This window comes from Sapajus apella, unplaced genomic scaffold (assembly GCF_009761245.1).
Source record: "Sapajus apella isolate SASKATOON/1434 unplaced genomic scaffold, GSC_monkey_1.0 scaffold4, whole genome shotgun sequence".
Classification (NCBI taxonomy): Eukaryota; Metazoa; Chordata; class Mammalia; order Primates; family Cebidae; genus Sapajus; species Sapajus apella.
In genome coordinates, this window is record NW_022436944.1 from 25,030,666 (window position 1) to 25,055,187 (window position 24,522).

The following is a 24,522-nucleotide window of genomic DNA, read 5'->3' on the forward strand; positions in this document are numbered from 1 at the left end:
TGGTGTTTCATTTGTGTCGTTACCAGAATGGATAGAATTTTGGAATGATGTGTGCAGAAGCATTTTAAATTCTGTTAACTTTAAGCATTATAGGACCTTCTCCCTAAATGAGCATGTTCCCTGACATACTGTTTCTAAATTGACTTTACGTAATTTTGCTATCATTGCCATAAATGGAGTAAACTGAGGTTAAATATGGCACGGTGGCTCATGCCTGTAATCCTAGCGCTTTGGGAGGCCAAGGCGGGAGGATCACCTGAGGTCAGGAGTTCAAAACCAGCCTGGCCAACATGATGAAACCCCTTCTCTACTAAAAATACAAAAATTAGCTGGGCATAGTGGTGTACACCTATAATCCTAGCTATTCGGAAGGCTGAGGCAGGAAAATAGCTTGAAGCTGGGAGGCGGAGGTTACAGTGAGCTGAGATCGTGCCATTGCACTCCAGCCTGGGTGATAAGAGCAAGACTCCATCAAAAATAATAATAATTATTATATAGCTTTGGGAGATAATTAAGATTGATTTCCTGTTTTTCTCAGTCTTTTTTCCCCCCAGCAAATAAGTTATTTAGTTTTTGTTTGTTTGTTTTTGGTTTTGTTTTTTTTTTTTTTTGAGACGGAGTTTCGCTCTTGTTGCCCAGGCTAGAGTGCAATGGCACGATCTCGGCTCACCGCAACCTCCGCCTCCTGGGTTTAAGCAATTCTCCTGCCTCAGCCTCCTGAGTAGCTGGGATTACAGGCATGCGCCACCATGCCCAGCTAATTTTTGTATTTTTTAGTAGAGACAGGGTTTCACCATGTTGACCAGGATGGTCTCGATCTCTTGACCTCATGATCCACCCGCCTCAGCCTCCCAAAGTGCTGGGATTACAGGCGTGAGCCACCGTTCCTGGCTCTTATTGAGTATTATACTTCTGGATGGAGAAAGAAACCAGATATTCATCAGAAGCTAAAGAACATTTTTTATATGCTAGAGTGGAAATATCCTTCTTTTCTTGTTTTTCTTCCTAGTGATACAGTGGAATTTGAGCATCATTTTCATGATCAGTAATATCGAGCTTATACCAAAGACTCATTAAGCAAAAAAACCTATTCACATCTACCTTGTGCTTAACCACAGGTTATACAAGGCAAATCTCTGACACCAAGAAACTGTCATTCTAACTGGGGAGAAGAGAAATGTAAAAGAGTTACCAAAAATGTGATTACTCCTATGAAAGAAATGTACAGATTCTCCGCAAAGAGGGGTGAGGGAGGGCTTTACCAAGGAAATAATCCGTGAGCTCAGGCATGAGATGGGAGTAGTTCACCAAGTGGATAAGGGTGGGGAGGACCTTCCAGGCAAAGGTGCTGCATGGGCTGAGACAGGCATGAAAAAGCATACCAGGCATGGAGAAAGGGGGATAGAAGCTAAGTGTTAAGCAGTGGGGGCCTGATCCTGTAAACAATGGGAAGCAGTTGATAAATTACAAAGAGAAGGGTTGATAGGATGTGTTTTAAAGGATCACTCTGCCAGTGGGTTGGAAGTAAAATTAATAGGTAGATGGGGAAGGAAATGGAATGGAGGAGGGGAGTTTAGAGAGTCTGAGTTACAGCAGTGGCCCTGAGATTGGAGAGGTGTTTTAGAGGTGGAATCAGTGCAGCTTGACCTGGTTGGATGAGGGACAGGTAGGGGACCTGGCTTGTCAGAGCTTCTGATGCAAGGGATACTCCTACAACATCTTTTCAAATGCAGAACGCCACACAGATTTTCCAGTGAATCTAAGTAATTTAGGAGTAAAGCATGGTAGTTGATAGAGGAACCATGAATGGAAACTCCTAGTACAGACTAGATTGGATGGGGAGTGAGTCAAGAGATTATCCGCTGGAGCAGACAAGAAAAATGTTTTATGTGATGATTGAAAAACAAAATGGTAACAAATTTAGTTTAAAGATTTTATTTAATTGGCTTTTATTTGTGATTCTAGAATCTGGTAACACCTCATTAGTAAGTAGAAAGAATGTTCCTATAAGCTGAGCAGAAGAGGTTAACGTTCTTCAGTGTTTTAAGATAGAGAAGCAGCAAAGGCAGAAACAGAACAAAAAGCAGATTGGACATTTCAATGTCACTTTCCTTGTAAGGTTAAAACAGAGAAGACTCTCTTATCATGCCAGCTAAAACTGGCCTGTTGGGGTAGTTTGCTGTTCTGTCATTCTCTCCTGATTTCCTAGGTCAGATAAACAACTTAGTTTTGGCATGGAACTTCAGCATGAGTGACTCTATTTTAGTTTGTTCTGTTGGGCCTAGTGCAGGAGCTCAGTCCCAATCAATGGGCTCCCATAAATTTTCCTAACAGATGACATTGGCTTTTCCCCAAGGAGACGGTGAGGAACTCAGCTATAAGGAAGTTCAGAACCTAATGTCTGTTTTCTCTAAGTAGTTATCAGATTGAGAGAGAGAGAGGAAAAAAAAAAAAAAAAAGCAGTTGTTTGAAGCTGGAAAATTTGTCTGTCAAGCATGTTTCTTTTCTTTCTTCTTTTTTTTTTTTTTTTTTGAGACAGAGTCTTGCTCTGTTGCCCAGGCTGTAGTGCAGTGGCGCAGTCTCGGCTCACTGCAACCTCCATCTGCTGGGTTCAAGCATTTCTCGCGTCTCAGACTCCCAAGTAGCTGGGACTACAGACACACGCCACCACACCTGACTTAATTTTGTATTTTTTGTAGAGGTGGGGTTTCACCGGATTGGCCAGGCTAGTCTCAAACTCCTGATCTTAAGTGATTGGCCCTCCTCAGCATCCCAAAGTGCTGGGATTACAGGTGTGAGCCACAACGCCTGGCCTAGCATGTTTCTTATTACAAGTAGGAATTGTATATTGAATGTGTGAGATAGCTATTATCAGCTGTACTCATTGGAAAGCCAGCTAAACAGAAACCAAAATAAGATCTTGCCTTATTCTTTGAGGAGTAATATAGCAAAGTAATTAATATAGAGTCCCTGTTGTAACCAGAGGGCTTAGGTTCAAATCTTGGCTCTGGCCATTCACTAGCTGTGTGACCTTGGAAATGGAGCCCTCTATGCCTCCATTTCCTTCCATGCAAAGTGGATAACAACAGGACTTACCTCATAAGGTTTTTTGTGAAGATGAATTAAAATAATGTGTGTAAAATGCTTTTGCGTTGGCAGAGTAAGTATAATCTAAGTGGTACTATTACTTTGATTAGAACTTGAATAATAATTGCAACAAGTACTGCTAACAAGTATTCATTAAGTGTGTGGTTTTGTTTTTGATGACAGTTGCCATAGATCTGATGCTGTGCCATAGATCTGTGAGGGGTTTTGTTCACTCCAACCCCTGCCCCCTACAAAGATGTGATTTGTCTTTATTCATATTGTTAAGATGGGTTGAGTTTCTCTAGGAAAAATTGTTATCTCAGAATAGAGACCTGGAAAGTGAATACTTTATACTCTACCTATGTTCACGTTATTTTGTAACCAACGTTTTAAAGATAGAGAAGCAGAGGCGGATAGAACGGATAAAGCAGAAGCGGGCCCAGCTGCAAGAACTTCTCCTACAGGTAAAGATGTGAGATGTTTTCATTACCTTCCCTGTTTCTCCACTTCCTTCCTCTTGGAGTTGGTGTGTTTTCTAATTGTGGTGCCTCTGAGTGGTGTGTGCCCACACCAGGGCAACCCCTTTCTCCTCCTAGCTCATCATCATCCACGTGCTCTCCCTTCAGATGGTCCCATCTCTTGCCATCATCTCAGCTCCACAGCAGCTTCCCTGCCCTGTGTGTGACTTATACCTGGTGGCAGTTCACTGTTGACACTCAGCCCTCTCTAAACATAAATGTCAGGGGTCTTTTTGTGTTTATTTTAGCCCTAATTTGAAATATCCACTAGTGAGGCTAAATTTTAGGTGCTTCAGGTACAGTAATCAAATCTGCCTTTAATACTTATTTTATCAGTAAATGACAGAACAGCATGAAATAATTCAGTAAGATTTATAGAAATACCAAAACAGGCTGGGCACAGTGGCTCAAGCTTGTAATCCTAGCACTTTGGGAGATCAAGGCCGGTGGATCACCTGAGATCAGGAGTTGGAGATCAGCCTGGCCAACATGGTGAAACTCATGTCTACTTAAAAAAAAAAAAAAAAAATTAGCTGAGTGTGGTGGCATGCACCTGTAACCCCAGCTACTCAAGAGGCTGAGGCAGGAGAATTGCTTGAACCCGGGAGGCAGAGGTTGCAGTGAGCCAAGATCATGCCAGTGTACTTCAGCCTGGGTGACAGAGGAAGACTCCATCACAAAAAAAAAAAAAAGAAAGAAAAAGAAATAGCAAAACTTAAAAGCATTTTTAAGAAAATTAAAGTTTATAGCTTAATAAGGATCTCTATGTTTATACTTTTTTCGGCTAACTTCCCAGAATTTAGAGGGCTTTTATGAGTATAATAGGGTCCTTGTATAAAAGCATGTGAGGTAAAATCACAGGGTAGATGGATTTTTTTTCTTCTATTTTTGGTGACTGCAGTTGGTGTAAAAATTTACTTCAAGTAGTAAATACTGTTGGGCCAATTTCAATCCAATCAGATAAACTTTGTAAAATGAGCCAGAGAGCCTTTATTCTTCTGCTTTTCTCAGCAAAATGTCTTTATATGAAAAATTTTACAACTATTATAAAACCCAATTTGATTTGAATAATTTTAAGTCCTATTTAATTTTTAGCATAATCTACTTTTCAGAAACAACGGTAGCAGTAAGTTACCAAATGTTGTAGCAGATTTTTGCCTTCAATACTCACTTTGTCTAATGGCCCAAATATGTTGTATTCTTAAATACTCCAAATGCTGGCCAGGTACTGTGGTTCACACCTGTAATCCCAGCACTTTGGGAAGCCAAGGCGAGAAGATCACCTGAGATCAGGAGTTTGAGACCAGCCTGAGCAACATGGAGAAACCTTGTCTCTGCTAAAAAATAAAAAATTAGCCAGGCATGGTGGCACATGCCTTTAATCTCAGCTACTCAGGAGGCTGAGGCAGAATTGTTTGAACCCAGGAGGTGGGGGTTGCAATGAGCTAAGATCACACCATTGCACTTCAGCCTGGGCAACAAGAGCAAAACTCTGTCTCAAAAAAAAAAAAAAAACATATATATATATATATATATGTATATATTCCAAATGCTTTCTGATCTCATTTTCTAGGTGCTTACATTTGCTTTGGGGTTTTGTTTTGCTTTTTAATATTCATGTGTAAATCAGAGAAGCACAAGAAGACAGTGTAGCCCTTCCAAAGCTCTGTGGTTGATCTGAGTGTAGGGAGAAGGAAAGGAAGCAGGGCCCGGGCAGAGGAGAGCAGCCAATAAAGCAGGGACTTTGCGAACACAGAAAGTCCCAGAGATGACAACATTCCATCCTCGTGAGGCCATTTTTCTCTTTCTTACTGTGTTCTGTGTCTGGTTTTCACACTGAACCCTGTGGGACCTACCTGAGGAGCTAGCTAGTACTGGACCAGGAATTTTATATACTTTTCATACCGAGTTTCCATGTAAAGTATTGGGCTAGGTGTGGTGGCTCATGCCTATAATCCCAGCACTTTGGGAGGCCAAGACGGGAGGATCACCTGAGGTTAGGAGTTCGAGACCAGCCTGGCCAACATGGGGAGACCCTGTCTCTACTAAAAATACAAAAATTAGCCAGGCGTGGTGGCAGTCACCTGTAATCCCAGCTATTCGGGAGGCTGAGGCAGGAGAATTGCTTGAACCTGGGAGGTGGAGGTTGCAGTGAGCTGAGATCGCACCACTATACTCCAGCCTCGGTGACAGAGTGATACTCTATTTCGATACATACACACACAGACACACACACACACAGACACACACAAATGGTTTTATTTGAAGAGAATATTGTGTAGCTTTAAAAAAAAAAAAAAAAGAAAAGCTAAAACTGACAGTTTATTCCTGTGCTCCTACCAGTAGAATTCTACCAAATGTACCTCCTTGAACTCCTGTGCTGTCATCTTCTTCCCCTGGCTGCCTCTCCGTTGTCCCTGTCCCTGCATAGTTATCTGCAGTATCCCCTAGCAGCTGGTGCCCCAAACCCTGCACTGGGGCCTTCCTGGAATTTCCTCAAAACCATGGAACATTTTGGAGCTTAATTTTTTTTGGCGTGTTATTTTTAAAAACCTGTTTATCAGCATGCCTACAGTTATCTGCTTATCAGAAAGAATGGTGCTGGGCAAGATTGCCCTCATGTGTGTGGGACCTTTCCATCTTTAGATGCCTGGTGCAAAGAATGAAATTGAATATTTTTTTCTCTGCTTACTTCTGTACCATGAATATTATTATTTTATTTTTTTAAGTCCTGAACTTCTTTTTCTCTACTGTCTCTCAAACCAAATATTTATAGAAGATTTCCACCCAGGGGCAGCCTAGCTGTCAACATTTATAGAAACATCTCTCTCTAAACATTAAAATGAAACCCAAAATACAACTGAAACCAACTTGTGGTCTTCTGGTAAACATAAAATGTATTTCCGAAGGTCGGGCATGGTGGCTCACACCTGTAATCCCAGCACTTTGGGAGTCTGAGGCTGGTGGATCATGAGGTCAGGAGTTCAAGATCAGCCTGACCAACATGGTGAAACCCTGTTTCTACTAAAAATACAAAAATTAGCCGGGTGTGGTGGCACATGCCTGTAATCCCAGCTACCTAGGAGGCTGAGACAGGACAATCGCTTGAACCTGGGAGGCAGAGGTTACAGTGAGCCCAGGTCACGCCACTGCACTGCAGCCTGGGTGTTTATAAGTTAATGTCACAATTCACTGATGTCATATGACATAGGTAACTATTACCTACATGCTACCACCTCTCTTTTATTTTTGATAATGTAGTTGAGAAATGATGTGAGTAAAGCAACCCTGTAGATAATCCACATATCCTTTTATCAATGTAATTGACCCTTCCAGTCCTTAAACTTTTTCCATAACAAATGCATAGGAAAATGAATGAATACACTTAAAGCTGTTCAGCCTCTGGAATAGATGTTAATGAGTTTTAAAAAGAAAAAAAGGCCAAAGAAAATCAAAAGGCAACAAATAAGTCAGTTCAAAATAAGTGGGGTGTTATTTTTCCTTTTGCTATCAAAATAACATTATGTGGTATATGAAATTTGTGAGTGTTAAAAAAAAAATTATGGCAAGGCACGGTGGCTCATGCCTGTAATCTCAGCACTTTGGGAGGCCAAGGGGGGCAGATCACCTGAGGTTGGGAGTTCGAGACCAGCCTGACCAACATGGAGAAAGCCTGTATCTACTAAAAATACAAAAAATTAGCTGGGTGTGGTAGTGCATGCCTATAATCCCAGCCACTTAGGAGGCTGAGGCAAGAGAATCACCTGAACCCGGGAGGCGAGGTTGTGGTGAGCCAAGATGGTGCCATTACACTCCAGCCTGGGCAACAAGAGTGAAACTCCATCTCAAAATAATAATAATAAACTTTAGGGTTTTACTGCTCTCTTCACTTGAAAAACCATTGATACTATTAAATGTACACAGCATTAAACAGTGAATTACAAATACATCATAAGGGCCATTAGCTATCACTGCTTATATTCACCCATATACCGAAGTCCTCTTGTGGCACTAGGGACACCAAGCTAGGCAAAGTGTGGAACAGCTCTTGAGATGTGTAGTCTAGTGAAAGGGAAGAGAAGCTATGCAGGGATATTCAAGCATTTAATTCTTTTTCTCAGTGCCACAGTTTCAGCATAATTTGTCCTCATTATTAAGTGAATTAAGCAATGAATTAGTTCTTTAGCAACAGAAAATAACAAAGAAGCGTAACTTTAATAATACTTGGTAATGATATTGACAGTGCTAGTTATTGATAGTGATTTTGGGATACACTATTAGCGCTACAATGAATTGGCGTCCATTCTTTTATGTGCATTTCAAAAGAGTAAATGTTCCCTTTTTGGGGAGATAGCACTCAGTCATTTTAAGATAATAGCAATCTTCTCTTTTCTCTTCCCTTTGCCTTTCTCTTTCCCTTCCCCTTCCTGTCGCATTGCTTTCCTTCCCTTCTTTCCTTCTGTTTTTTTTTTTTTTTTTTTTTTTTTGGGAGACAGAGTCTTGCTCTGTCACCCAGGCTGGAATGCAGTGGCACAATCTCGGCTCATTGCAACCTCTGCTTCCAAGGTTTAAGCGATTCTCCTGCCTCAGCCTCCCAAGTACTACAGGTGCATGCCAGCTGTCTAATTTTTGTATTTTTATTAGAAACAGGGTTTCACCAGACTGGTCTTGAACTCCTGACCTTGTGATCCGCTCACCTGGGCCTCCCATAGTGCTGGGATTACAGGTGTGAGCCACTGCGCCCAGCCTCTTTTTTCTTTTCTTTTTATTCTTGAGAAAGGGCCTCTGTTGCCCAGGCTGGAGTGTAGTGGCACAGTCATAGCTCGCTGCATCCTCGAACTCCTAGGCTCAAGAGAACTTCGCACTTTGGCCTCCCAGAGTTCTGAGATTACAGATGTGAGCCACTATGCCTGGCCAATAATAGTAATCATAGAACCTGAAGTAAACAAGACTGATCTTAAGATTGCTAAAATGTAAAAAATATATTTATCACTACTGGGTGACAAGATGTAACAAGCTAAGAAGGGGAATGAATGGCTCTGACGAGTAACTTTTAAATTAAAACGTTATCTGCTTCTTGAGTCTGAAATTCTGTTACACATTTGCCTTATTTAAAAAAAAAGAAATCTTGTTTTGAATACTGGAAAAAAAAAGGAAATCACTTTTTTTTTTTTGAGACAGAGTTTTGCTTTTGTTGCCCAGGCTGGACTGCAATGCTGCCATCTCAGCTCACTGCAACCTCTGTCTAAAAGGGAGATCACTTTCTTTGGCTTTTGAGTAATGGTTCTAACTAAAAGTAGCAAGCAAGATCCAGTAAAAAGATTTAGGCCTTGATGTATCTTATAATTAGTGCTGAGCTTCAGTTGCCTCATTTGGAAGTGTCTGGTGAGGGAAGGCTAGGGCTGGATTCCAAACTGTGCCCACAGGATGCTGAGACGTTTTGTGGAAGTGCCTTAGAAACCATGTGGCTATGCTTGAGGGCAGAGATGGCAGAGCTTAGCACCCAGCCTTACTGCAGCCAGCCTGAACAGTGCCACTTCCATCTGTTTTAGGTGAGACTTTTTAAAATTTTTTGTGTTTTGTTTTTTGAGACAGGGTCTCACTCTGTCACCCAGGCGGAGTGCAGTGGCATGATCTCTGCTCACAGCAAATTCTGCCTCCTGGGTTCAAATAATCCTTCCACCTCAGCCTCCTGAGTAGCTGGGACTATAGGCACATAACAACACGCCCAGCTAGTGTTTATATTTTTTATAGAGATATGGTTTCGCCATGTTGCCCAGGTTGGCCTTAAACTCCTGGAGTCAAGCAATCCACCTGCCTTGGCCTTCCAAAATGTTGCCATTACAGATATGAGCCAATGCGCCTAGCCTCCAGTGAGAATTTATTTGAAAAAAGGATTTTGTGGCTTGAAAATGTTCGCATATCCCTGGGCTAGACATCCTGAAGTGCATATTTGACCCCAAACGCTCAAGAGTCTGTGTTAAATAAATGGTGTCACCCTTGCTGTGTCATTTGCTGAAGAGTTCCAGGTGTCTACTGGCTCTCTCCCAGATTGTGAGGTCCTGTTTCTATGGATGGTGGAAAAATGTATTTATTGAGTTGGACCATTCTTTCTTAAATGTTTAATTTTTTAATTCATTCATGCAGGGGAGATGTCTCTTTAAACTGTCTTATTTTAAACTATATTTTAAAAGTATTATCTTAATTCTTTTAAATTCCAGCTCACTTATGTACATTTGACCATATTCTTTTTATTGATCATTACAGCAAATCGCTTTCAAAAACCTGGTACAGAGAAATCGACAAAATGAGCAGCAAAACCAGGGCCCTCCAGCTCTGAACTCTACCATTCAGCTGCCATTTATAATTATCAATACAAGCAGAAAAACAGTCATAGATTGCAGCATCTCCAGTGACAAGTGAGTGGAGAACTAGGGGATGGGTGCAGGGCTGGCCTTCTGTTCACATAGTCGTATCATTTGCAAACTCAAGAGGGACGTACTCCATTATCTGCAGCCCTCCAAGGCTGGCTTCCTTGGGGCACATGAAACACCTCCTGAAATACGGGTGCAATCGTCTACTCGTGTGTGCGCCACTCCTCACCCTCCATGGTCCCTTGTGTTGTGCCAGGCACTGTGCTATCTGTTATGTGTGTGTGGCGGTGTCTGGGCACAAGCTATGACATGCTGCATGTATGTGGTAACTCTGAGCAAGTAACTGTGGTAAGCTAGCCCAGCACTGTGGGTCTGGGACAAGGTAGATTCATTGGTGATTCACTGTCATAGTTTATTATGGAAATATTTTAGGCCAACATGTGGCATTAAAGCAATTATTTGTTTTGCTATATCAGTTATGCATGCTTCTGTTTATTAATGAATGTATGAATAGACGTGGAAATACCTGGCACATTCTTTGCTTTCTTTAAATTGTTTTTACATTTTAACTAAGATTAATGGTAATATTTAGCATAGCAAATAAGTAGTAGCACTTTTCAAAATACAGAATTAATTTGCGATTTATTTTACCATTCACGAAAAAGTTTCTCAGTGGTCTTCAGGCTGTGACCAGTACCATAAAAGAGTTAAGAGTATGTATAGGGTGCAGAGTGAGACAGATGCTCATACAGGTGGTGGCTCCCCTGTCACTGCTCCAAAGCTCTGTTTTCTCAAGAACAAATAGGAATGATTTTGGGGCTCCTATCACTTCCCAGCCTTGTTGTGAGGATTAAATGAGTTAATGTCTCTAATGACTCAAGGCAAGCACTTTTTAAATGTTCACTGCTGTTACAGAAGGTCAGTCTATAATTTATTGTTCAAATTGGGATGTTAATGCAAAAGAAGACTCTAATAATTGCATCAGTACCACAGGTGTAACCCAGAACTGTCCCAGGGAGACCGGAATTCCGATTCCCCCAGAGCTGTGGAATTGCTCTTGGTGTTCACTGCAACTTGTTTTTCTCACTCTTCTTACTGGCGCTCTTGCGCCCCCTGCCTGTCTCTGTTGTGTCCTGAGATTCCAGGCTACTTCAGTAAGAAGCCACACACATGAAAGAAGAAAAACAGTCTGCTGGGCGCGGTGGCTCACGCCTGTAATCCTAGCACTCTGGGAGGCCCAGGCAGGTAGATCACTTGAGGTCAGGATTTCGAGACCAGACTGGCCAACATAGTGAAACCCCGTCTCTGCTAAAAATAGAAAAATTAGAGCCAGCACAGTGGCATACACCATTAATCCCAGCACTTTGGGAAGCTGAGGTGAGCAGATCACCTGAAGTCAGGAATTCAAGACCAGCCTGACCAACATGGAGAAATCCTGTCTCTATAAAAATACAAAATTAGGCCGGGCGCGGTGGCTCACGTCTGTAATCTCAGCACTTTGGGAGGCCGAGGCGGGTGGATCACGAGGTCAAGAGATCGAGACCATCCTGGTCAACATGGTGAAACCCCGTCTCTACTAAAAAACTACAAAAAATCAGCTGGGCATGGTGGCGCGTGCCTGTAATCCCAGCTACTCAGGAGGCTGAGGCAGGAGAATTGCCTGAAGCCAGGAGGCGGAGGTTGCGGTGAGCCAAGATTGCGCCATTGCACTCCAGCCTGAGTAACTAGAGTGAAACTCTGTCACAAAAAAAAAAAAAAATTAGCCAGGCGTGGTGGCACATGCCTGTAATCCCAGCTACTCTGGAGGCTGAGGCAGGAGAATCGCTTGAACCCAGGAGGCAGAGGTTGTGGTGAGCCAAGATCACACCATTGCACTCCAGCCTGGGCACCAAGAGCGAAAATCTGTCTCAAAAAATAATAAGAAGAAAAATAGCTGGGCGTGGTGGTGCACACCTGTAGCCTTAGCTACTAGGGAGGCTGAGGCAGGAGAACTGCTTGAACCCTGGAGACAGAGGTTGCAGTGAGCCAAGATTGCACCACTGCACTCCAGCCTGACTGACAGAGCGAGACTCTATGCCAAAAAAGAAAAGAAAAGAAAAACAGCAGGAATTTCAAAACTATTTGATAATTAAGACTATAGACACAAAAAGAAATGGAGACCATGATGGTTATGAAGTAAAACAGATCCAATTTTTTTTTAATAGTGGATTCTCGCTGTTCTTACTGTTGCCCAGGCTAGAGTGCAGTGGCTCTTTCCTGGCACGATCATAGTTCACTGCAGCCTCAAACTCTTGGACTCAAGCGGTCCCCCTGCCTCAGCCTTCCTAGTATCGGGGACTGCAGGTGTGCACACCTCCTTGGCCATCTAAAACTGATCCTTTTTTTTTTTTCTGTTTGAGGTAGAGTCTCATTCTGTCAGCAGGCCGGAGTGCAGCGGTGTGATCTGGGCTTACTGCAACCTCCACCTCTTGGGTTCAAGCAATTCTTCTGCCTCAGCCTCCCGAGTAGCTGGGACTATAGGCACGCACCACCATACCCAGCTAATTTCTCTATTTTTAGTAGAGACAGAGTTTCCCCATGTTGGCCAGGATGGTCTTGATGTCTTGACCTTGTGATCCGCCCACCTCAGCCTCCCAAAGGGCTGGGATTATAGGCCTGAGCCACCTCGTCTGGCTGCTGATTCAGTTTTTTAATCTTGTAAGTTTCTTAACCTCTCTGAGATCATGTTCCTTTCTCCATGAAAATAAGAATTATAGTATTTACCTTGCCAGTTTCCAAAAGATATGGATAAATTAATATAGAACCCAGGACAGTGGTAAGTGGTAGATATATGAATTATTTTCCACACACTTGCAAATTCTTTATAAAACATATGTTGGCCGAGGCGGGTGGATCATGAGGTCAAGAGATCGAGACCATCCTGGTCAACATGGTGAAACCCCGTCTCTACTAAAAATACAAAAAATTAGCTGGGCATGGTGGTGCGTGCCTGTAATCCCAGCTACTCAGGAGGCTGAGGCAGGAGAATCGCCTGAACCCAGGAGGCGGAGGTTGCAGTGAGCCAAGATTGCACCATTGCACTCCAGCCTGGATAACAAGAGCGAAACTCCGTCTCAAAAAAAAAAAAAATGTCAAAGAGGAACATTAACATAGTCTCAGAAAACTGAGAATTCAGGCTGGGCGCAGTGGCTTATGCCTGTAATCCCAGCAGTTTGGGAGCTTGAGGTGGGCAGATCACAAGTTGGTCAGGAGTTCGAGACCAGCCTGACCAAATTAGCTCTGGGTATGGTGGTGCGTTCCTGTAATCCCAGCTACTCAGGAGGCTGAGGCAGGAGACTCTCTTGAACCTGGGAGGGGGAGGTTGCAGTGAGCCGAAATCGTGCCACTGCACTCCAGCCTAGGCAATAGAGCAAGACTCTGTCTCAAAAAAAAAAAAAAAAAGGAAAAAAGAAAACTGAGACTTCTAGAAAATGGTTAGCATTTTTTCAGATAAAAAACACAAAACTTAGCATTCTAGTTACTCTCTCTAGCTAGTGTCTTGTTTTGTATGGAGAATTATACAATTATTTTCTTAGGTTAGTCTTTTAAGTCTAAAAAGAATGACAGGAAAATCTGAGAATCATTGGCCCAGGGGAATTATGGACACTGTTCCCCTAGGCTGGAATCTGGTGAGGTTTCCATCTCTTGGGTGGTCCCTGACTCATGCCCTTTCCTGGCCCTCCTTTGAGTGGAGGGAAGGAGGTTCTGAGTAGCCTGTACAAGCTTATTATCCAAGGTAAGTCCAAAAACCCTGTCTTTCAGTTACTTTGGTGATGCAATCTTTTCCCGTAATTAGCTGGGAGGCTTTCCACAATGATTACATTTACAAAACGATCTGCTTTTAACAGATGCCTGAAATCATCCCTGGGGTAGCTACCTACTTCAGATTTTATTTTTTCTAAAAAGTTTAGATTACTTAAATTGGCATTTTGCTTCAAATTATAATTTTTGCTCCTAAGATAATCTGTTTTTCAAATTATCTTAGGATAAAAAGTTTTACCCTCACATGATTTTAATAAAATTTCATGACCAGGTGAAACCTACTGCTGTCCCTGAACCCTGTCCCTGTAGGGCTGAGGCCAATGATGAAGGTGCTCCAGCACTAGCCTAGGAGTCGGAAGAACTGTGTCTTCCTTCTTTTGCTTCTTGATTGAAATGTTATGCTGGGCTGCTGGGGAGCTAGGCATCTAGTTTGGGTACTTTTCAAGCATATTTGGAAATGTGCTGTGTATTACATGTGACACTTTGACACTCTTAAAACATGTTACTGCTTAGCCTCTCAGGACAGGATTTGGGGTTGTTTTCATTTGTTGAAAGTCTGTTACTTATCTAAAGTAGGTCGTAGCTAACATTTGACTCATGAAAATGAGGTAAGCATTCAAAATATTTTTTTCCTCAAAGCTAACAGGCTGACTTGGACTAGGGTTATTGTAATATTAAAGTAGAAAGGCTTTTCTTTTGTGGCAGAGCTCTAGGCAACTTTGAAAAGTACTAGATTTAGAACAAAATTTCTGTCTGTTTGCAACAGCATTGGGGCTAAAGTTAGTGAATTTCTGTCGTCTTGTCAGAGGAATGTTGTTTTAATTGGGAAAATGTTTTATTTGAGATGTCATTCCCCTGACAGAGCAGAATGACTCATGGCTCTAAATGGTAACAATTGCTAGCACCATGGCTGGATTTAGGCCCGTATTCTGTTACTTCAAGTACAGAATACGAAACTATTCAGACCTTAGCACCACCAGAAACCCTTCACTTTGTTTCCTAACGCAGGTTTGAGTATCTTTTCAATTTTGACAACACCTTTGAGATCCACGATGACATAGAAGTACTAAAGCGGATGGGAATGTCATTTGGCCTGGAGTCAGGCAAATGCTCTCTGGAGGATCTGAAACTTGCGAAATCCCTGGTGCCAAAGGCTTTAGAAGGTTATATCACAGGTATGTTAACTGATGCTTTCATGTGTTGTCCCTGATTAAATGTTGAATACAAACTTGTTAAAACCTTTCTCATAGAAAATTGCAGATTTTTAGAACATCTGTGCTTGTATGGACAAAATGAAACTTTTAACACTTTAATTTAGGACCATTTTTTCAAAAATTAGATTAAATAGATTGTTTCATAACATTAGTAACTTACATCTATACACCACACATTATATATTGTTACATCTAAATTGGCTCACTCAGCACTAAATTTGGCTCTTCAGAGAGATCTTGTATCTGTAATTCCCAGTATCTAGCTCAGAGCCTAGTTAGAGTAAGTAAGTAAAAGCTTGATGAGGGGGAAAAAAAAAAAAAAAGCTTGATGAGGGAGTTTTAAAAAATAATCTTTTAGTGCCCTGTGGATATTTCAAGGGAAACTTTGGGTAATTTACAAAAGAATGTAGGTAGATCCTGGTTGGGTGCAGTGGCTCACACCTGTAATCCCAGCACTTTGGGAGGCCAAGACAGGTGGATCACCTGAGGTCAAGAGTTCGAGACCAGCCTAGCCAACATGTGAAACCCTGTCTCTACTAAAAAAAAATTTTTTTTAATTAGCCAGGTGTGGTGGTATGCGCCTATAATCCCAGCTACTCGGGTGGCTGAGGCAGGAGCATCCCTTCAACCCCAGAGGTGGAGGTCACAATGAGCCAAGATTGCGCCATTGCACTCCAGCCTGGGCAACAAGAGTGAAACCTCATCTCAAAAATAAAAAGAAAGTAGGTACATCCTACCTTCCTCTAATGGAAAATTTAATATATCTATTATCTGTCCACACATAAGATTAAAAATATCATTTGATTAATTGAATTCAAAGAGGAAGAGTGTACTAAAAGTTTAAGTGTCAGGGGAAAAAAGGGCAGAATAGGATAAACCTGGATTCACATTTGTGTACGTGGCTCCTCTTTTCTTTGAGACAGAGTCTCACTTGGTCACCCAGGCTGGAGTACACTGGCATGATCTCGGCTCACTGCAACCTGCTCTTTTCGGGTTCAAGCGATTCTCCTGCCTCAGCCTCCCGAGTAGCTGGGATTACAGGCAGCCACCACTATGCCGGCTAATTTTTGTATTTTTAGTAGAGATGGGGTTTTGCCATGTTGGCCAGGCTGGTCTCAAACTCCTGACCTCATGATCTGCCCGACTCAGCCTCCCAAAGTGCTGGGATTACAGGCATGAGCCACCATGCCCGGCCTCAGTTGTTTTCTTTAGAGATACAACTAAAATGGTAAACTAGAAATAATGTATTATTTTGTTTTGCCTATTTCTGGCCTCTGTATAAACAAAATCATAGTAATGTATTCTTTGGTGATTGATTTTTTTTTCACTCAATATTATGTTCTTTAGAGTCATCCATGTGATTTAATGTAGATGTAATCATACATTTTTACTTCTGTAAAATTCCATTATATCAATACATCACAGTTTATCTGTTCATTTTACTAAAAGTAAAACTTTAGTTTGTTTCCAATTCCTTGATGTTAAATTACAGTGCTGCTTTGAACATTCCTATACTGTCCTAGTGACCACATGCAAATGTACGGGTTGAACTTGTTAGGTCAGAGTTGGATGCATTTTCAGCTTTGCTAGATGATACCAAAAATTTTCAATTTGATTTTACCAAATTACACTTTCCCCAGCAGAGTAGAAGTGTTGTATTTTCCCAATCAGGTGGGTCTGAAATGACACCACTGTAGCTTTTGAGATTGAATTCACGTGCCATAAAATACACCATTTAAAAATGCAGTTCAGTGGTATTTTGGTATGTTCACAAAGTTGCTAATCGTCACCACTAATTCCAGAAAATTTTAATTTAAAAACTCAAAAAGAAACCCCATTGCTTATAGCCATTACTGGAGATAGTGAGAAGAAAAAAAAAGCAACCCCAAACCTATTAACAGTCTCCTATTTTCCCATTCTTCCTCAGCCCCTGGCAACCACTAATCTACTGTCACTATGGATTTGCCTATTCTAGACAGAGGTTTTTTATAAATGTTATCCTACGACGTGGGCATTTGTGTGTGGCTTCTTTCAGTTAGTGTAATGTTTCAGGGTTCGTAGCATCATCAGTACTTTAGTCCTCTTTATTGCCAAATGGTGTTCCATTGTACAGGTGGACTGCATTTTGTTTATCCATTCGTCAGTTGGTAGACATTTGGACTGTTTCCACTTTCTGGCTATTTCAAATGATGCTGCTGTTAACATTCTTACAAAAGTTTATGTGTGAACATGCTTTTAGCTCTAAAACATACACCTAAGAGTGAAATTGCTGGATCATACGGTGACTCTGTGCTTAACATTTTAAGGAAATATCAAGCTGTTTTCCAAAGCTCCTGTACCATTTACAGGCTAACCACCAATGGATGAAGCTTCCAATTTCTCCACATCCTTCTTTATTTATTTAGAGATGGAGTCTCACTCTGTCGCCCAGGCTGGAGTGCAATGGCACAATCTTGGCTTACTGCAACCTCCACCTCCCAGGTTCAAGCAAGTCTCCTGCCTCAGCCTCCTAAATTGCTGGGATTACAGTCACCCAGCACCACGCCCAGCTAATTTTTGTTTTGTTTTGTTTTGTTTTGATTGAGATGGATTTCACTCTTGTTGCCCGGGCTGAAGTGCAGTGGCATGATCTTGGCTCATTGCAACCTCTGTCTCCCAGGTTCAAGTGATTCTCCTGACTCAGCCTCCCAAGTAGCTGAGATTATAGGCATGCACCACCATGCCTGGCTAATTTTGTATTTTTAGTAAAGACAGGTTTTTGTGGTTTTTTTTTGTATGTTTGGTAGAGATGGGGTTTTGCTGTGTTGTCCAGGCTGGTCTCAAACTTCTGAGCTCAAGGTTTCCACCTGCCTTGGCCCTCACTGTAACTGATTTGCATTTTCCTAATAACTTCCGATGTTGAGCATATTTTCGTGTGCTTATCAGCCATTTGTGTATCTTCCTCAGAAATATGTCTATTCACATCCTTTGCCTTTTTTTTTTTTTTTTTTTAAGATGGAGTCCTGCTCTTGCCACCCAGGCGGGAGTGCAGTGGCGCAAATCTCGGCTCACTGCATCCTCCGCTTCCCGGGTTCAAGCAATTCTCCCTTCCTCAGCCTCCTGAGTAGCTGGGATTGCAGGCACCCGCCACCACGCCTGGCTATTTTTTGTATTTTTAGTAGATTTAGAAGAGACAGGGTTTCACTATGTTGGCTAGGCTGATCTTGAACTTCTAACCTTGTGATCTGCCTGCCTCAGCCTCCTAAAGTGCTGGGATTACAGGCGTGAGCCACCATGCCTGTCCTCCTTTACCAATTTTTTTTTTTTTGAGACGGAGTTTCGCTCTTGTTACCCAGGCTGGAGTGCAATGGCACGATCTCGGCTCACCGCAACCTCCGCCTCCCGGGTTCAGGCAATTTTCCTGCCCCAGCCTCCTGAGTTGCTGGGATTACAGGCACACGCCACCATGCCCAGCTAATTTTTTGTATTTTAATAGTAGAGACGGAGTTTCACCATATTGACCAGGATGGTCTCGATCTCTTGACCTCGTGATCCACCTGCCTCGGCCTCCCACCGTGCTGGGATTACAGGCTTGAGTCACCGCGCCCGGCCTTCCTTTACCCATTTTTAAGTAGAGTTACTTGTATGTTTTTTGTTTTTGTTTTTTTTTTTTGCTGGTGGTGGTGGTGGGGGGTTGTTCTGTTCTGTTTTGTTTTGTTTTGTTTTGAGACAGGGTTTCGCTCTTGTTGCCCAGGCTAGAGTGCAATGGCACTATCTCGGCTCACTGCAACTTTCACCTCCTGGTTCTAGCGATTCTCCTGCTTCAGCCTCCCAAGTAGCTGGGATTACAGGCATGAGCCACTACACCCAGCTAATTTTTTGTATTTTTGTAGAGATGTGATTTCACTATGTTGGCCAGGCTGGTCTCGAACTCCTGACCTCAGGTGATCCATCTGGCTCAGCCTCCCAAAGTGCTGTTATAGGTGTGAGCCACTGTGCCTGGCTGAATTACTTCTTTTTATTATGAGTTGTAAAAGTATGCTGAGTATACTTGAAAATCAAAGCACTATGTTTTACATGTCCTATAATTAAGATTTTTTTCACTAATTTAGAAATCTTCCTGATTTTCCTAATTCCTGAAAATATTGCATATTCTGCAGATACAATTAGACTGTATAGGTGGGGTGTGGTGGCTCACGCCTGTAATCCCAGCACTTTTGGAGGCCGAGGCAGACGAATCACTTGAGGTCAGGAGTTTGAGACCAGCCTAGCCAACATGGCAAAATCCTGTCTCTACTAAAAATACAAAAATTAGCCAGGCATGGTGACACTTGCCTATAATTCTAGCTACTTAAGAGGCTGAGGCAGGAAAATCACTTGAACCTGGGAGGCGGAGAGCATATCGCTGCATTCCAACCTGGGCAACAGAGCGAGACTCTAAGAGAAAATGAAAATTGAGTATATAAACAATGTTTTTCCCTTTGCTTGCTTTTGTTTCTTTCATTTATAAGTATAACCATCTAGAATTTCCATCACTTTTTAAAGGCATTTTAATACTAGTTCTAAGATATATTAAATCCAATGTCAGCAAAAAGGTAGTTTTAATTTTGTTTTATTCTATGGTTTGGCCCTTTGCTCACAATAGAAGAGTTTGTTGGCTGAGATTTGGTTTCTCTTTTAGTTTTTCGGTTGGCATCATCCATCCCTGCAAGCCCCCGCCCCCGCCTGTCCTTGTCCCACCTGTTCGTTTCCCCACCCAGCCCTCCTCTCCCCACGCTCTCCAGCCTGGGTCCTGCTGTGTCATTGGAAGGCCAGCAGAATCTGAACAAAGGGCTTACTCAATAAATCACCAGAACTGTATTTTAGCTTATTCCCAGTGAAAAGGCTCAGAGTGATTAGGCAGGCTCTGTGGTTTTGATCTCTTTGTGACCTCATTTTGCAGACTGGGATACAGACTTTCTGGTTAGTTCAAAGGAAGAAACATGTGCCTCTCGTGTGTAAAGAGGCAGAACGGCTCTGGGTGAGAGTGTGAGAATCATTGTGTGGATCCTGTGATAATGGGAAAGAAATGTAGGCTTTTCCAATCCATTATAAAAAGAGAATGTAATGTGTTATGCTCACAAACAAGTAAATAGCTATGTTCTGACAGAAGGTTTCCATAGTTCTATATACTAATTAATATTCAGCACGGGACTCTGGCTTTAATTTAATTTTCTTGTACAGACTTGTTGTTATTTAATGTATTTAGAGTCTGCTATTCTTCTTAGACTTGAAGTCTGTTTTTTTCCACAGCTGCCTCAAAGAAAAAGGTTCATAAGACAATTCTAAAATTAGCATAGTCATTTAGTTTACTTTTTCCTACATGGGAATGGCCTCTTAGTTGGATACTAGAGTTTCCAATCTAAATCATATAGTTTCAGTTTTTGTAGAGTGATCGCAAAAAGGTTTGTATTAAATTAAATCATAGCTCATTTTGGCAGATTACATTTTCTGAGTATGTGCTTGGGCTTATAGAATATCTTTTTAGGAATTATTTTTAATGTATATACTTCTTATTTCATAAAGTGGCAGCTGACAGAGATTATACTCATTCATTTTGTAATATGTAGTTGTATTTTTTTAAGGCAGTCTTGCTCTGTCACCCAGGCTGGAGTGCAGTGGCACAATTTCGGCTCACTGCAACCTCCGCCTCCTGGGTTCAAGCAGTTCTTTTCCTTCAGCCTCTCTAATAGCTGGAGTTACAGACATCTGTCACCATGCCTGGCTAATTTTTGTATTTTTAATACAGATGGGGTTTTGCTATGTTTGTAAGCTGGTCTCGGCCTCCCAAAGTGCTGGTACTATAGGCATGAGCCACTGTACAGTTAGATCTTATATGTTCCAGTTATTGCGTTCTTTGAGCTAACACTGTAGATGGGATGATAAAAGTATTAAACCAGTAAAATTACAATAAGAATTGATCGTGTTGTGTTGTCATAGGAGAAATGTGGTGTTATATGTGTAGAAAAGATGATGGCAAGGAGATATCCAAAATATTTTGTTATTTTTGAGATGGAGTTTCGCTCTTGTTGCCCAGGCTGGAGTGCAATGGCACAATCTTGGCTTTCTGCAACCTCCGACTCCCAGGTTCAAGCAAATCTCCTGCCTCAGCCTCCCGAATAGCTAGGATTACAGGCACACCTGGCTAATTTTGTACTTTCAGTAGAGATGGGGTTTCTCCATGTTAGTCAGACTGGTCTCCAACTCCCGACCTTAGGTGAACCGCCCACCTTGCCCTCCCAAAGTGTTGGGATTACAGGCGTGAGCCACCGCGCCCAGCCCAAAATTTCTGTAGACTAAAACAGTAAGGTCTGTCGCCCCATCATTAAAAACATGACTGGATGTGACCTTTTTAAAATAAGAGCTAGTCAGCCAGTGCCCGGCTAGCTCAGTCGGTAGAGCATGAGACTCTTAAAATGATAGCTAGTTTGAATTAGGAAACAAAGGACACCAGGAAGAATCTTGTCAGGAAAAAAGAAGAGGTGTTTTTCATAAGTAGCAGCACTGAGTTTACCAGCAGGCACCCGAAAAGACAGTGTAGTGTGGGTTCTGGCCAAAACAGATCTGTCTGCCCTGAAGCAGGGTGGCCTTCTTACCTCAGGTATTTCTTCTTGTGTTTTGAGACAGAGTCTTGCCCTGTCAACCAAGCTGGAGTGCAGTGGTGTAATCTTGGCTCACTGCAACCTCTGCCTCCTGAGTTCAAGCGATTCCCCTGCCTCAGCCTCCCATGTAGCTGGGACTACAGGCACCTGCCACCACACCTAATTTTTTTTTGTTTGTATTTTTAGTACAGATGGTGTTTCATCATGTTAGCCAGGATGGTCTCGATCTCCCGTCCTCATAATCCACCCACCTCAGCCTCCCAAAGTGCTGAGATTACATGCGTGAGCCACTGTGCCCGGCTTACCTCAGATGTTTCTGATTTGACTTTCTCTGTCCCCACTCCTGGCTTTGGCTCTTAACCCCGAAGTCCAGGTGTTTAGTGGTGAGGGCACCAGGCATTGAGGATAGTACACTGGGCTGTGCCCTGAGGGCTGGGCTCTGGAGGGCTTACCTAAGAAAAAAAATAGTAAAGTGTCTGTGGAGTGTTTTCATTTTAATTCCTTCTCTCCATAAGCTTCCTACCTGTATTTTTTTCTTTATTTTATGTTCTAGAACTTTTTTTTTCTTCCAAGAAGATGAGGAAACCTGGGTTCTTCTCAGAGCGAGAGAACTGTCTAATGAAGAATAAGCCTTGCCCTTGCTTTTCTCTGCTTGCTTCAGACTAACAGCAGCAGCCACAGAACTTGCAGGACTTAAATTTTTTGTTCTCATTTTTTTCCTTTAGATATCTCCACAGGACCTTCTTGGTTAAATCAGGGACTACTTCTGAATTCTACCCAATCAGGTTCAAATTTAGACCTGACCACTGGTGCCACCTTACCCCAGTCAAGGTATGTATTGTTTTCAGGGTTAGAAAGGCAAACCCCAGAGCCCTGACTGACTGTGTCGGGGTGAGCCGGGCTCATGTTGCTGCCAGCGCAGGTCCTGTTGAGCAGGTTCGTGGCAGATCTCACCAATGGCACCTCCTTCCTGTCTTTTTATTCCTATGTTTTACAAAACTGTTTCTACCACATTAATAAGCCTGTGTGTTTTTAATTGTTTGCTAGTGTAAACCAAGGGTTATGCTTGGATGCAGAAGTGGCCTTAGCAACTGGGCAGTTCCTGGCCCCAAACAGTCACCAGTCCAGCAGTGCAGCCTCTCACTGCTCCGAGTCCCGAGGCGAGACCCCCTGTTCATTCAATGATGAAGACGAGGAAGATGACGAGGAGGATTCCTCCTCCCCAGAATAAAGACAAGAGAAAGCCTACGTCGTTTCAATATGTGATGCTCATGTGTGTTTGTAGTGTGAGCTCTTGTTTTTGAAATGATTGCTTCAGTCTTTGCCTTTGTTTGCACTGTGTTCAGTGAAAACTAGAGAAACACAATAAGCAAATCACACGAAGGCTGAGATGATTGAGATGAAAGTTAACAGTGTAAATGAAAGTCTGACCAACAGCAGTAAATGGTATCACAAACAAAGCATGTTTTCTGAGGAGATAGTGGGGAGAATCCCTGAAGAGTTGGCAGTGTGAGTGTAGCTCATTTATCTTCTGTGAGGTAGAATTTTTGTGTTCCTCACACCCATGTAATTATTCTTAGAATTGAGATTGTTACATGGAGCAGTCCTTGATGATTGAGTTCTTGATGTTTCCCTTCCCTGCCTGGACTGCCTTTGACAAGGTGGAAAGGAACATGAAAAGTCCCCAGTAGGGGGAGCTGTGTATTGAGGGATCCAGAGGGCAGTCCTGTGGCCGAGGGGCACAGATTGAACTGCTGAATTAGTTGGAGGTCTAGTTGAGGTGCTTTACGCATCAGCTGCCTTAGACAGCTTCTAGAAAGGAGCGAGCGCTACTTCTTAAGTACTTAAGCGACATTTAGATAATTTATAGTAAAACTGAAATTAATTATCATTATTAGCCAATGCATTGGTACATAGAATTTACTAGGGCTACTTCTGGAAGCCAAAATAGAATAGCATTTCCATGTACATTAAATACTTTGCCCGCACTGCCTTTTGCCAGCATCCTAAATCTGGAGTTTTACAGAGAGGGAAACTGTATCTTTAGGTTAATCAAAGCTATGCATTTCATACAGCTTTTTTATTTAAAACAAGACAAATTCCTATGACCAAATTGCTTACCTACAGTTCCCTGCAGTAATTGTGTGATCTCTCCCAGTGTGCAATTTGTGAAAATGAACCAAATGTCATTACTTTTGTCTCAAAGAAAAGTCTATTTCAAGAATATGAACAGCACTGTTTCCTTGTACATGTCACCTTTTTTTCACATTTTCATTAATCAGAATGACCTTATTGAGCTGACTCCTGGGTAAACTGCATTTCAAACTAATCCGTATTTAGTGTTTCACTGAAACACTGGAGAACACTGGCCACTCCTCTGCCTGGATATATGGTAGTGCAGTATGTTGTTTTATGACTAAAGATGTCATTAGAAATACTGCAGTGGTATATTCACAGCTGCTGCTCCTCTGAATCAAAGTGTAGGGACATCTGCCACCGTGGCCAGACCCTGACAGAATTTCACATTAAGGCCTTGGAAAGGAGCAAATAATAATGGGAGAGTTAACTCCAAAACTTTGACCTGAATCATATGGCTTTGTCCCAAGATGATGCTAGATGCACCAAGCATGGCCCAAATTGTATCTTTTCTATATCCCATGGGGGAAGTACAGGCTCCTTCCTGTGGTGACTTTACAGCCCTGCCACCATGGTGACTCTAAGCATAGTGAGGAGGAGGACACTTTGCCTAGCTAAACATGTTTACTAAGGCCTTAAAAACTGAAAAAGAAAAACATACGACTTTAGCTGAAGCTCCTTTGATAGAAAAGTCTCATTCTGTCAGAAATAAACCATAGTACAAACTCAGACAGAGGCAGTTTCTAGAACTCGGTCTTACTGTGGGTTCTGG

General features: G+C 42.2%; 1 protein-coding gene and 1 long non-coding RNA gene across 23 annotated transcripts in view; one reads left to right on the top strand and one right to left on the bottom strand.

Annotated features, from left to right (window-relative positions):
* Positions 1 to 23,852, top strand: part of TFDP2 (transcription factor Dp-2) — a 176,063-nt gene extending 152,211 nt beyond the window's left edge. For all 22 annotated transcript variants that reach the window (XM_032264649.1, XM_032264685.1, XM_032264640.1 and 19 more), the window contains 5 exons: positions 3,483 to 3,551; positions 9,873 to 10,024; positions 14,789 to 14,955; positions 22,340 to 22,445; positions 22,662 to 23,852. In XM_032264649.1, coding sequence (XP_032120540.1) covers positions 3,483 to 3,551; positions 9,873 to 10,024; positions 14,789 to 14,955; positions 22,340 to 22,445; positions 22,662 to 22,845 — 678 coding nt within the window. In that variant the 3' untranslated portion in view covers positions 22,846 to 23,852. The remainder of the gene's footprint in view (positions 1 to 3,482; positions 3,552 to 9,872; positions 10,025 to 14,788; positions 14,956 to 22,339; positions 22,446 to 22,661) is intronic.
* On the bottom strand, positions 4,693 to 6,909 carry LOC116540929. Its single transcript, XR_004264645.1, has 2 exons — positions 6,828 to 6,909; positions 4,693 to 4,942 (listed from the first exon to the last, which is right to left on the bottom strand). It is a non-coding gene; the product is annotated as an uncharacterized LOC116540929 (long non-coding RNA).
* Positions 23,853 to 24,522: the final 670 nt, after the last annotated feature.